Source organism: Neovison vison, chromosome 11, assembly GCF_020171115.1.
Source record: "Neovison vison isolate M4711 chromosome 11, ASM_NN_V1, whole genome shotgun sequence".
NCBI classification, from domain to species: Eukaryota; Metazoa; Chordata; class Mammalia; order Carnivora; family Mustelidae; genus Neogale; species Neogale vison.
Genome location: NC_058101.1, coordinates 63,909,579 through 63,922,279, shown reverse-complemented (window position 1 = coordinate 63,922,279; position 12,701 = coordinate 63,909,579). Strand labels below are relative to the sequence as shown.

The 12,701-nt window shown below is 54.5% G+C and overlaps 1 protein-coding gene across 2 annotated transcripts in view; it reads left to right on the top strand.

Annotated features, from left to right (window-relative positions):
• Window positions 1–406: 406 nt before the first annotated feature.
• The window catches only part of CRMP1 (collapsin response mediator protein 1), a 79,043-nt gene continuing 66,748 nt past the window's right edge, over window positions 407–12,701 (top strand). The window contains exon 1 of one of the 2 annotated variants that reach the window (XM_044226233.1): window positions 407–787. In XM_044226233.1, coding sequence (XP_044082168.1) covers window positions 407–787 — 381 coding nt within the window. Of the gene's footprint in view, window positions 788–4,970; window positions 5,058–12,701 lie in introns of those variants that run through there. The other variant, XM_044226234.1, reaches the window with a different exon arrangement.

Genomic DNA, 12,701 nt, shown 5'->3' with positions numbered 1-12,701 from the left:
GTGTGTGTGTGTGTACTCCAGGCTCTCACCTCTTCGCTCTCCTCGCGTCCTGCGCTCGGTCTGGGGGCGGGGAGTGGGGGTGTGGTGAGGGCACTGCGGCTCGGCTGCCCGCCCTCGGCGCTGCGGCTCCCGCACGTCACCGTCCCTCCCCGCCTCCGCCGTGTCCCCGCCCCCCGGTCCTTTGTAGCTGGCCGCAGTGCTCGCTACAGCCTCCCAGAGTCTCCGCCCCGGCCCCGCCCCGGCCCCGCCCCGCCCCGCCGTGCGCCCCGCCCCGCCCCTCCTCTCCCCGGGCCGCAGTCGCGCCTGGGCCGCCGCGGGCCCTCACCGAGCGCGGAGCGCGGCGCACGGCGGTGGCCAGGGCCGCGGGCGGGCGGGAGCGCGGGTGGGCGGCCGGCCTTGGACCGGCATGGCGGACCGGCGGCGCGCGTGGAACACCGAGGACGACCTGCCCGTGTACCTGGCGCGGCCGGGCAGCGCGGCGCAGACGCCGCGCCAGAAGTACGGCGGCATGTTCGCCGCGGTGGAGGGCGCCTACGAGAACAAGACCATCGACTTCGACGCGTACAGCGTGGGCCGCCGCGGCTCGGCTCGCACGCCTCGCAGTGCTGGCCGGCCCGACGCCGTCGGCCTGCCAGGGCCGGGTGGTAGCGAGGACACGGCCAGCGACGTGAGTGAGCTCTCGGGCTCCGCGGTCAGCTCGCCGGGCGAGCGCGATGAGCGACCACCCGCGCTTCGCATCCGTTGCCCCGCACCCCGTGACCTGCCACTCGGCCGGGACAATGGCCAGGTACCCTCGGGGCGCGCGGGGACCGGACGGGGGGGCGGGGCCCTCGGGACAGCTGGGCGTGGAGCCGCCTGAGCGGAGTGCCGCGGTTGCTGCCACCGGGCTTGAGAGGGCCACGGAAGGCCCCTCCCCCACTCCGTCACACCGGAGGGTCGGAGAGGTGGTATGATTTGGTAGTGAGACTCCAAAGGGTCCTTCGAAATCCAGCTCCCTGCTCTTTTTCTGCAGGAAGAGAGAGCAAGGCTCTGAGAAGGAAAGTAAGTTGGCTACAGCCGCCACATGGACCCTTAAAAAGCAAGTGGACCTCTGGGGTGAAGTTAACCCAAGGATACCCATTCCCTGCCTTAGGAAAAGAAGGGGAGCTCCTTTTGCATTCTTTCATTCATTTATTCACTCACTCATTAGTGATTATGGAGCACCTACTGTGTTCCAGGCTCTGGAAAATGTTCAGTGAAATGCCTGTGGTCACACAGGTTAATGCTGAAAGGAACCCTTCCTGTGTGCCCCCTGTGCTTTCTGGGGGAAAGATTTGGTTAACGATTTAGATGGGTCAGGCAGATAGAACTAGAAACTGTTATCCCCAAGCACCGACATCTTCAGGGGATGCTCCTAAGTTCCACAGCAAGAGGCCAGTCTGCTCTCTTCACAGAGCAAGTTGGAGAGATTTGAACCCCGGTCTCTGGCTTCCTAGACTTGGAGGTTTTTACCCTCCTAAAGTGAAGGAGCATTAGGGAGAGGGAATGCCAGGCCGTGGGCCCTATGGCTTTTCTCCCTTAAGCTAGAGGTCGCCAGGGAACTGGAGGAAGATGGATGGGTAGACAGCACAGCTTTGGGAGGTATGTGTGAGGGTCGGGGCCAGATGCCAGGACAACGGAAATTGGAACACGGGAGGTCCAGCGAGCTGTCACCTTAGCCCAGAACTCAAGTCTGAGCACTGCTGAGGTCCCAGACCTCCGGTAGGTGCTGGAGTCCCAGCTCAGCACGCTGGCCCCACCCCAGGCCAGGGTGGGTGACAGATACATTGTGAGAATTAAATCAGTTAATGCTGGTGGGCAGTGAGCATTCAATAAATGTTCGTTGTTGAATTTTACTATCATTTTTTATTAACCCTTCTCCCCCCTTAAATACTGTGAGAGGCATGAAGTGAGCGGGAGGAAGCAGAGCTCAATCCAGACAGAAATCTGGGAGGGCTTCCCGGAGGAGTGGGGGCTGGGGCAGCCTACCGCTGCTACAAGCGGTACCGGGTCTCCTGCTGCTGTGGTTCTCTCGCTCTCCGCGTTCTGTCCACCTTGCTCGGGAACTCTCCATGGTCCTGAACTAGGTGCTTTGAAAAGGGGAGGTCTATAGTTATGGGGTGGGGGAGAAGGGCGGGCGACATCGAGAGAGTCATCTCCTTTTTTCTACCCCTTCTTATTCTCTCCTGACCACCTTCTTTCCTGGTAGTCAGCCTTGCTTGGGATCCAGGCTTCTGAGCCCGAGCGGGAGGCTTCAGGGTTGCGGATCCAGAAGTCAGAGTCGGTACCGGGAAACCTTGGTTTCCAGCCAAGGCACTTAGTCCTCTTAAACCTCAGCTTCTCCACCTGTGAAGTGGGGATGGCATATTTCTCCCAGGCACCCACAAGGCGTGGTGGAGTATTAGGGAGGCGAGAGCGCTTTGTGCACGTCCGGAAGCTGTCTGAAAGTGAGTCCCTGACGGAGCTAAGACCAGTGTCACCAGCGCCAGCATCGCTCCCAGGCTGTCTGGGGCAGCTCCGCAGCCGCGCCTAGGCGTTTAGGGATGGTGGTCGCTTCACCTCTTCGACTCCTCTCTCTCTCCTCTTCTGGCCCACTCTTCCTTTTCTCCATGGCTTCTCGGGGACAGGACAAAAGGCGGCGCCTCCGGCGTGCCTAGGGCTCCAGAACTCCTCTAGGTTTGGGACTGCGAAACCGAGGGGCTCACGGTCTCCCTCAGGGGAAACGTTTTATTTTCTGGGGACCAAACGGCCACGGGGCTCGGGTTCTGGGGCGGGCTTCGAGGTTCCAGTGCTTTGCAGAGGTTGCCGGGGCCCGAGGTTCTCCCCCCGCCCAGAAAGCTCTCTCCTGGGGAGGAAGGAGGAGTTTCTGCGGCGCAGGCGCAGCGTTTGCTGAGGCCGGAGGCCCAGCGACTGCGGCGCTTTGTACCGGGGAAGTCTGCTTGGGAGCAGCGATCTGTTTGGCCAATCGCGAACTGGTGCCCCTCCCCCCGATGCCACGTGGTCTAGTCCCGGGCTTTGGAGATTCCCTGTCCAGACTGACCCTGGGGACGTCCTGATGCGTGGAACCTAGGACTTACCAAAGCTGAGGAAGGGAATGTAGGCGTCATGGGAACAGAGACCTGCAAATTCTGGGTTCTGCAAATTCTGGGTTGATTTAAATTGTTAAATCAACAAGGATTTAAGACCCAGATCAGAGTCCAGAGGACAGACTGGAAGAATGCGTGTAGGAGAATGAGTTCTAGATAAGGTGGGCAGGAACCTGGCTTCCAGAAACTGTTCCGCTGTAGCTAATATACTTTGCACCTGAGATACCATTTTATTTCTGTAAGCCCAAACTTTCCACCTGTAAAATGGGAAAATGATGGTCTAGTGTTCCTGGAATACTAAGTTGCTTCTCTTCTGTGAATTTACAACCCCACATCTATCCCAAGGCCAAGGCATCTCTAGCCTCCTGTCCTGGTGTGGGTGACTGGTCTCTAGGTGGCTGTGGAGGGAAGGGCTTCAGGCCTCAGCTTGCTTGGTGGGGTGTTTTACCACCCCTAGCACATCCTCCCTCTGGGTGACAACTTGAAAGTAAAGAAAATGGGTCTTTTAAAAGATACTGCAGGTTTGTATTTTGCAGGCAGAAAGTGAATGGCAGAGAAGGTTAACATTTTATTCTGTCTGGAGATTTGGGGTACCTGTCTGGGATTGTGGGGGCTTGCTAGGAATACCCCTTCCCTCTTCTTTCCTGTCAAGAAGTTTATCAAGCTATGCCCTGGCCTCCTGCCCACCTCTCACTGTGGTACACTATAGGCTGGGAGGCAGGACATCCTATTCTTCTCTTGTCCCCCCAGGCTCTCCTGGGGTCTGTGGGGACGTTAGTACCAGTGGTCTGGCCCTCCAAACAATCACTGGTAGGCAAGCCTGTGGGGGTGACCTGGTGGCCCGAGGGCCAGGCTGTGTGATGAGAAGCTGCTGCAGGGGGTAGAGAAGGTCAGCCGTTAATTAGGTTAGGGCCTTGTCTCTGTCATTCCGGCTGCACTCCGTTGGCCTGGCAGTAAGGCTCCTGCTGAGCCCTCGGGGAGGCTGATTCAATGATGGGAGTGGGGAGGGTGGCAGGAGAGGCTTTGTGGAGAGGCCGTTAAAGATGAGTCTGGGAGATGGGTAACCTTTTGTCTGGGGTTAGATATTAAGGAAGAGGGTACAGCTTGAATAAAGGCCTGGAGTTTCTGGGGATGGAAAAGAGCTTGATCTATTCAGGGAGCGTGCACAGCGGATGGACCAACAGGAACGGAGGCTGCAGCAGGAGAGGCAGAAGAGGGCGGGGGCAGTCGTTGGGCCGGCTCCGGAGGGCGCCCTGAACGCTCCCGCAGCTCGGGCGGATCCTCAGCGCCCGCCCCACGCTCCCCCCCCTTGCGCAGCTGTTCTGTCGTGGCCCGCAAATGCGGGGCCGCACACCTGTGGCGCTGTCGCGGGCTTTGCCCGCGCGGCCCGAGGCTGTCTCCGGCATTTAAAACACCCTGAAAACCAGACCTTCCCAATCGCGAGAGCAAGGCCGGGGCTCAGCCGAGGGCGTGCGCGCAGGGCGGGGGTCGGCGGGGCTGGGCCGTTCGGGGGGCGGGGGGCGGGGGGCGGGAGGCGGAGTGGGGGGGATCGGAAGGGAAGAGCTTCCTGGTTCGAGCCGAGAGGGGCGAATCGGGCTCAGCTCCGCGCCGCCGGGAGGAGCTGTCTGTCTGTAGCCCCCTCCTCCCGCCCTCGCCTCTCCCTCCTCCTCCCGCCCTCCTCACCGAGCCGGGCGGCGCTGGCAGCCGGAGCGGCGGCGGCGGCGGCGGCGGGCGGGCCGAGCAGCCAGGGCAGCGGGCGCGTGGGCTACCGCGGGCGCTGAGCCTCCATCCCTCTCTTCTGCCCTCCCGGGCCTTTGTCACCGCACCCGCGGGGAGCGGGACCGGTTGAGAGCCGGGCCGAGCGAAAGACAGCCCCACAGGTCTGCCGGCCGGGCCGAGGGCGCCAGCGGGGCCATGTCGTACCAGGGCAAGAAGAGCATTCCGCACATCACGGTAAGCCGGGCCCCCGGCCCCGCCTGCCGTTCTTTGTGGGGTGGGGGTGGTCGCCGCCAGGGTCGGGATCCGCGGGGGGACGGCAGGGGCGGCCCCCGAGGCTTCCTGCGTGGCGGCGGGTGGGGCGGGGCTGATCTCAGCACTGCAGCCCCCTTCCCCCCAGCCTCTGGGGACAATGGTGGTGGTGGTAGGGGGAGCCCCGCATGGCTAGGCGGGGCTGGAGCCTCGGGTCCCTCTCCCCGCGGGCCTGCCGTCCTCCAGCCCCCACCCCACGGGAAGTGCGGGAGGGTGGCGTGGACAAGGAGGATGCGGAGCTGAACAAAAGAGGGAGGGGCGCGGGGGGCCGAACCCCTCCCTCCAGCCCTGGAGCCTGGATGGGGCGGAGAGCGCTGAGCGTCCTGCGCCTGGCCTCAGCACCGTCCAGCTCTTGCATCTCGCCGCCGAGTTCCTTCCCTGCCCGAGGAAAGAAAAATACCGTCCTCCGCCTCCCATTCCCCGCCCATACTGATGGAGTGGAAGCCTGGACCTGGGGACAGCGCCATGATGGAGAGCCCCTCCCATTCCTCACCACCGCTAAAAATAAACCTAATGGGGCGGCACTGGCAGCTGTGGCCCCAGAAAGGTTAACACTGAGGGGTAGGAGAGTAGTGGGGGTTGAGTTGTCCCCTGTCCCTGGGTGTGGCCGGAAACAAAGGATCCCTGCTTTGTCTCGGGTGGGGAGCTGAGGGCTGAGGGCGCAGCTTCAGGGAGACCTGTCCTCCACCCCATTCCCTCCGTGACACCCCAGTCGAGCCAAACCAATCCTGAAGGCTGTGGCTCACAGGCGTTGGGGAAGCCTGTGGGCCTTTGGTAGCAGCTGCTGGAGTAGCCAGGTGCTGGGAGGTGGCATTCTGGGTATGATAGAATCCTCCAGCATACCTGAGGTTTGAGGACAGAAAACACAGCATAGTCGTTTATCCAGAATCCTGGTTCTGGGAGCCCCAGGGCACCTACCCGAGGTGGGCAGCTTTGGGTAGGGGGTGGGAGCTGATATTTCTCATTTACTGCCCAGTCTATCACAGATACTATTTTGAGTCTTTTCAATAAATCCTTTGAAGGAGGCATTGTCTACCTAAACACCCCAGAGGCTAGAGCACTGGCTGGGGCACAAGTGAGAGGCAGGTTGGGACAGAGCCCCCATCCTCCCACCCCTGCATCTTCTCTCCGACTGTGGGCTGAGTCTTCCTCGGAAAACCCCTCCTGGGCCCAGCTTTAGGTCTTGCCAGCAGACCTTTGGTGACTTCCTGTCTAGAGTGTGTCCCCTGAGGGTAGTGACCATCTCTCATCCACCCATTATCCCTGCCTTCTGAGATATGAAGGTGTGGGTGGCTAGTCCTATAAAACTCTGGTGGCCTAGAAGTCATGCGAAGAGGTGTGGTTACCCCAGGCAAGGCAGTGCTGGGAGGAAATGGGGGGTTTGTTTGAGCAGGTCCCTCTATTGAACCCAGGGCACCAGGGCAAGTGATGGGAGTCGGGGGTGAGGCAGTGACTGCTGAGTCTGGAGCCTTGGGGCCCATTGTGGTTGTGGCCTGTGGCAGGTCTGCCCCACTCTCAGGACCCCAGTTTCCAAGAAGGTAGTTTTGCCCAGTGGTCTTTGAGGCAGGTGTGTAAGAATGGCGCTCCAGACTTGAACAGCTGCCCTGTCCTCCTGCTGTGACCCTCCCAAGTGGAGATGGCTGCCCAGGCTTTTGTATCAGACAGATCTGGGAGCTCAGCCTCACTCTGCCACCTCTCAGCCTCTGCGCTCTGATATCCCACAGGGGCCCACACTGGCTGCTTCCCAGGACCAATGCACATCCAAGAGGACTCTGGCAAAGCACTTAGTGAGTGTCAGGCATGAATAAGGGCAGTAGAACTGCTGGCTGATGCTCTGCTTTCATCTTTGTGCGAAGCCAGTAGTCAACCTGTGTGTCAAAGAGAACCAGATGGCATGGTTCTAGCAGCTTCGATAGCATGGGTGCATGGGGAGGAGACGCTGAAAAGTATATTTAGTTCCTGGGAAGGAGGCTCTTGAGGAGCCTTTATTTGTCTTTCATTTGGTCCACATAAGCCCACTTCAGCCAGAAAGACTTGTGGTTTAAAGAACAGCAAACCAGAGAGGAAGGACTTGGATGGCCTCCTGTGTAGGACCCTCACCTTCCCAAGGATCTTTTGCTGATAATGTACACGTTGTGACAGAAACCAAAGTGCCATTAAATGAGTGGCAGGGCTCTGTGGCTTTCCAAATGCGGCACCCTTAGTTTGCACAGTAGTACTCATCTGGTAAATTAATAAGCTCTGCACCGGGCCGGGCATTGTGCTGGGTGCTAGGGAAAGGAGGCATGAGATGGGTTTGCCCATGGCTTCCCAGAATTTGGCAAAGACCGACCATTCCACTTAAAATTGCATCCAAGCATGGGGGGTCTACTAAGGGGACACACAGCAGGCTGGTGGAAACCGCAGCAGGGACACCCACCCTAGTCTTGGGAGGAGTACAGGGAGGATGGGGGCTTGTACATGAGTGGAGGGAGGCCCAGAGGCAACTGAGTGTGGTGTGTGGATGAAAATGAAGGAAAGTCAGCTCTGTACAAACCTCTGCTTCCCAGTGTGGCCGCTCTATGCAGGGAGGACAAATCCTGGATGTTTTTGGTAGCCGTGGTGTATGTGGCTCATACAGGGACCTGGGGGTTGAAAAGGACAAAGATACAGCTCTTAGCTCAGTCCCAGGATCCCATCTGCTCACTGTTCGGTCCCTCTGTGCCCCCTGTGAGCCTGAGCATTGTCATCTAATAATCATCGGGATAAGGTCCCAGATTAGCCAGAACATTCAGAGATGGGGTGAGGGTCCTTGAGCAGAAGAGGAGAAGGGACATCCCAGACAGGGGTGGCTGAGTTAGGAAAATGTTCTACCCGTGTTGATTGTGATCAGGCATCCTTCCTTCTATTTCCCACCTCAGCCTTTTCCTGAGATCAGAGAGTGCCCCACAGAGAGGAGGGAAAAAGCAGAAACACTTAGCTTCAGCCCCTAAGGATTGTTTAAAATATTTACAAAGCTCTCTTTCATGTGTGGCTTTTTAAAAAAATTAATGGCACAGCCACAGATTAATTTAGCTGAAGCTGTTTCTGAAGCCCACTGCGGTGGTTAAGTGTTAGAACATCCTGGGCGTGGCTCTGAGCAAACAAAGGCACATGGCTTCCTGGCCCTGCAGAAGCTCTGGGCTCTCAACAGAGCCATGGAAGGGGGAGGTCCGCTCAGTCATTGGGGGTGGGGGAGGGGGACCAGAGTGCCCACTGCAAGGGTGAAGAATTATGATTATTAAAAGTAGGAATTCATGGGGACTGATCATTTGTGGGTTTGCAGGCTGTTACAGCATTCAGCGTGACCTCCGTGATCTCTCACTGGGTTTTCAGAGCAGTCCTATAGGGCAATAGCGATAGCCTCCCTGTAACCCAAAGAGTTTCGGTGGCACGTAAAAACTCTTGCAGTGGCCTGTGCAGGAAGAAAGAAATATCCAGGTGCAAGCAGAGGGGCTAGAAGGGCTGGTCTATTGCTATGAAAATCACTATCTGATCAAAATCTGTGTGTGTCTGCGTGCTTGTGTACCATCAAAGAGCGAAGATGGACAGGGAAGAAAGAGATCAGTAAGTGAAACTCACATCAGACTCAGTTAGTTACTCTGACGTGCAAATATGCGAAACACGTGAGGCCTGTTACACTTCTTCCTGAGGATGCCACTCAGTTCAGACACTCAGTTTATTTACATGCCTCCCCTTTTTTTTACACAAAGGATTTGAGATGTCCACAGGGATTTGTCATGCATACAGTGCAGTCTTGGACTACCAGGGCCGAGGATGGAGAAAGAGCTAGGAACAGACCTGCCCATGTTTCAGGCCACTGGAAGCGCGCAACTGGATATCTGATCCCCATTCAGAGCTTCTGTCATCCAGGGCAGAGACGCAAACACCCTCACTTATGTCAAATTCATGACCAGAGAAGGGGTCCCCCATATTCTTAGGGGAAAAATTACTCTGTTTAGATTAAGTTCTTGATAAGCATTTCAGAGAGGGTAGCAATGATATTGTTAGGACTTCTTCTGTAACCCTAGCCGTGCCAACTTAGCCCCGCGTGTCTGTTTCTCGTGATGAACTTGGCCACGACCGAATCCGTGGTATTCACGTGATGTGACATATGTGAGTGTGCCTGGCACATTTCAGTGCCTGACAGATGATCGTTCCCTTCTCCAGACTCAGGCTCTCTCTTGGAAGAAATGAAAACTCAGAACGGCAGGTGAGCAGGCAAGTGTTCACCGCCTCTCTGTTCTGTTCTTGGAACTGTGCGCTGTGATGGGCAGCTAGAAATACATATTTCATGATCCATGACCTTAACAAGCTTACTGCCTAAGTGGCAAAGTACGCACAAAAGCGATTAAGGATGACAGAGCACAGGTGTTAGAGCGGCTTGGGGACGGGAGGACTCAGTGTTGGTGAAAGCTATAGGAGGTGGCTTCCTGGGATGTGGGGGGCAGCACAAGCTAGATGTTGAGAGATTTGATTGGTGGAGACAAGGGAAGAGCATGCAAGGCAGGTGGAACAGCCTGTACAAGACTTGGGCTGGGGAAGGAATATGGTCAGAAGAGAGTGAGGCTTTAGAGGCAGCTGGATCCGGGCGGGGAGTGAGGAACAGAAAATACGTGTGAAGGGCTGCAGGTATGGGGGGGATTCTGTAACACTTTGGAGGTCAGGTAGAATGTACCTAGTTGTGATGGAAATAGCATATAGGTTCCAAGTCTGGCTCAAATACAGGTGGGTTATTTGATCTCAAGCATGTCACTTCCTTTTCCTGGGCTTCAGATTCTTTTCCCTTCCCTTTCCTTCCCTTCCCTTTTCTTTTCTTCTTTCTTTCTCTTCCAGCCTCCCACCCTCCTTCCTTCCCTTCCTCCCTCCTTTCCTCCTTTTTTTTTTAAAGGTTTTATATATTTATTTGAGAGAGAGAGAGAGCACAGGGGGAGGAGCTGAGGGAGAGGAACAAACAGACTGGACAGATTGGGGAGCCTGACGCGGGCTTGATCTCATGACCCTGAGATCACGACCTGAGCCGAAACTGAGAGTTGGATGCTTAACTGACTGAGTCACCCAGGCGCCCCTGGATTCCTTTTCTTGCTCCTGGATTAGAGTTGGAGTACATGATCCAGTTCCAAGTCTAGGACACTCTGACTTTATTCTGTGAGTAACAAGGAGCCACTGGAAGTTCGTGAACTGGGAAGCTGGTATGATAAAGACAGCATGAAGGAGTGTGGATTCTGAAACCAGACAATTTGGATTTGGAGTCTAACCATTCCATTGACTCGCTATGTAATTTGGGCAAGTGTCTTATTCTGTCTATGCACCAATTTTCTCATTTGTGAAAGGGAGATAGTAATACTCCATAGGGTTTTTTCCTGAGAATTAAATGACTTGCTATGTGTCAGATGCCTAGACTAATGCCCATATGTGGTGTATCCTCTCTAGGTTAGTTGCTATTATTCATAATGTGGAAAGGTATATTAGTCAGTCTTGTTCCATAGCAAACAACTGCCACATCTGGTTTTCGGAAACACACATTTAATTCTGGTTGATGCTCTATGAGGGCCTTGGAGTGGCTGTAGCTTTGCCACTGGATGCTGGTGAAAAATCATCTCACTTTGGGACTTGGGCTGAAGGAGCCAAAGTGGGAGAGAAGGAGACTGGAAGCAACCTGATATGCTTCTAAGAAATTGTGCTCAATTATGGGTCCTAGTCACAAACATGGGTCTAGTCAAAGAATGATCAGACCTAAGTTAATGGAGAGAAGTCCTATGATAAGCTTCCTTAAGGAGATATGAGGATTAAGGAGGGCAAGGATTGCGGAGCATTGGGTGTTATACGCTAACAATGAATCGTGAAACACTACATTAAAAACTAATGATGATGTACTGTATGGTGACTAACATAACACAGTAAGAATAAAAAAAAGAATGTTTTAAAAAGAGAAAGAAAAGGAAAGTTGTGGCACATAAGGGATGCTAATAAACAGTTACTAGAGCTAATGATGAGAGGGTCAGGAAGTATAAAGGATGAGTTTGGAAGAAAAGGCCTGCACTGTTTCTTAGGTTGAATTAAGTTGGAAATGAACACTAAGCTGAGGGGTCTCAGTGGGCCATTGGAAATCCAGATTGGTGAAGGTGTACAGGGTGAGAGCCAAGGGCTAGATATGGAGATTAAGAACCCATTACGAGAAGCACTGGTAGAAGATAGAAATGTGAGATATTCTAGCTACCAGCGATTCTTAGCCCATGTGCTGTGAGCAGAGTGGTCTATTAAAAAAGTCCTCTGCAGATGTGCTGCTAAATTTAGATCAGCATGTAAAATTTATATTTTTGCAACCAAGTCTACAAATTGTTCTAGGAACATGTATCAGGTGGAATCCTGGGCATTTACAACAAGCAGGGAGGTGTTGTTGAATGAGTCTAATTTTTTTTTAAATTTTTTTTTTTTTTTTTGTGAACCAGAGGAAGCTCTTGTCCTGGAAAGAAAGCCTCAAGAGGATTTTCCCTTGAGCCCTTAAAAGGACATGGTCAGGGCTGTGGACAGTGCCCTGGTGCTGAAGCTTAGGGACGTGAGCTACTCAAGATGCCTGAGACAGGCTGTTGTCACACCTAGTAGGGATGGCATGCTAATAATGAATGCTGACTGACTTGGTGTTGTGTAGGTCTTTATTTACTTTAAGAATGCTGCAATTTTTTTATGCTGTTGGAACATGTGTTCTGAACACAGGCTGAGATTTGTTGCCCTGGAGAGATGCAGTGATGAAATCCTAACTTTGCTCTGGGAAAAGGCCACTCTGAATTGGTGTTGGTAGTTTGGGAGAAGGAATGAGATCTAGGGGGTTTTGTAGAGACACTGGTCTAGAAAATAAAAGCAAGCAGAGAAAAGGAGGGAAGTGATGGTTGTGGACATATGAGGTTGCTGCTCCCCACTCCTTCCTTGGACCAGGTCCCCAGACACCTGGAACATTCTCCCTGACCAGTCATTCTCCCTGACCATGACAGCCATTCACCCTCATATAAGCTGTGTCCATTCTCCATGGAGGATCCTTCCCTCAGCGGCTGGAAACTGTGAGCACTCCCACTTCAGTAACTTTGGTTTGTCTACTCCGTTGAACACTGGAGGGCTGGAACAGCATCTCATTCTCTTTGGCATCTTTCAGGAGTGCTCTTGTGAGCTGGTGACTGACAGAGAAGCTTCATACTGTGCGGGTGGATGAATGAAACCCGGCTGCAGATGGTGTTGCTTTGCTGAGTGTGGTTTCAGCCTCTTCTGCCTTTGACTTGTCTTAACAGATAGCCTATCTGTGGATTTAGTATTTAGGTGGTGAGCATCCAGAAGAAGATGAGGATGGCATGAAGGGTTCTGGGCGCTCAGAAAGGGCCTCCCAAGTGGTACTTTGGCAGTAGGGAGAGGACAGAGCTGATATATTAATGGGCTTTGTTGCATTTCTCTTTGAAAAGCAAGAGTTTATGATAAGGGCTTCTGTATAAGCTGGAGGATCATAGCACCCGTATCTCATGAGGGCTTGACTGAATAATGACCTCAGGTCAGTCCCATGGC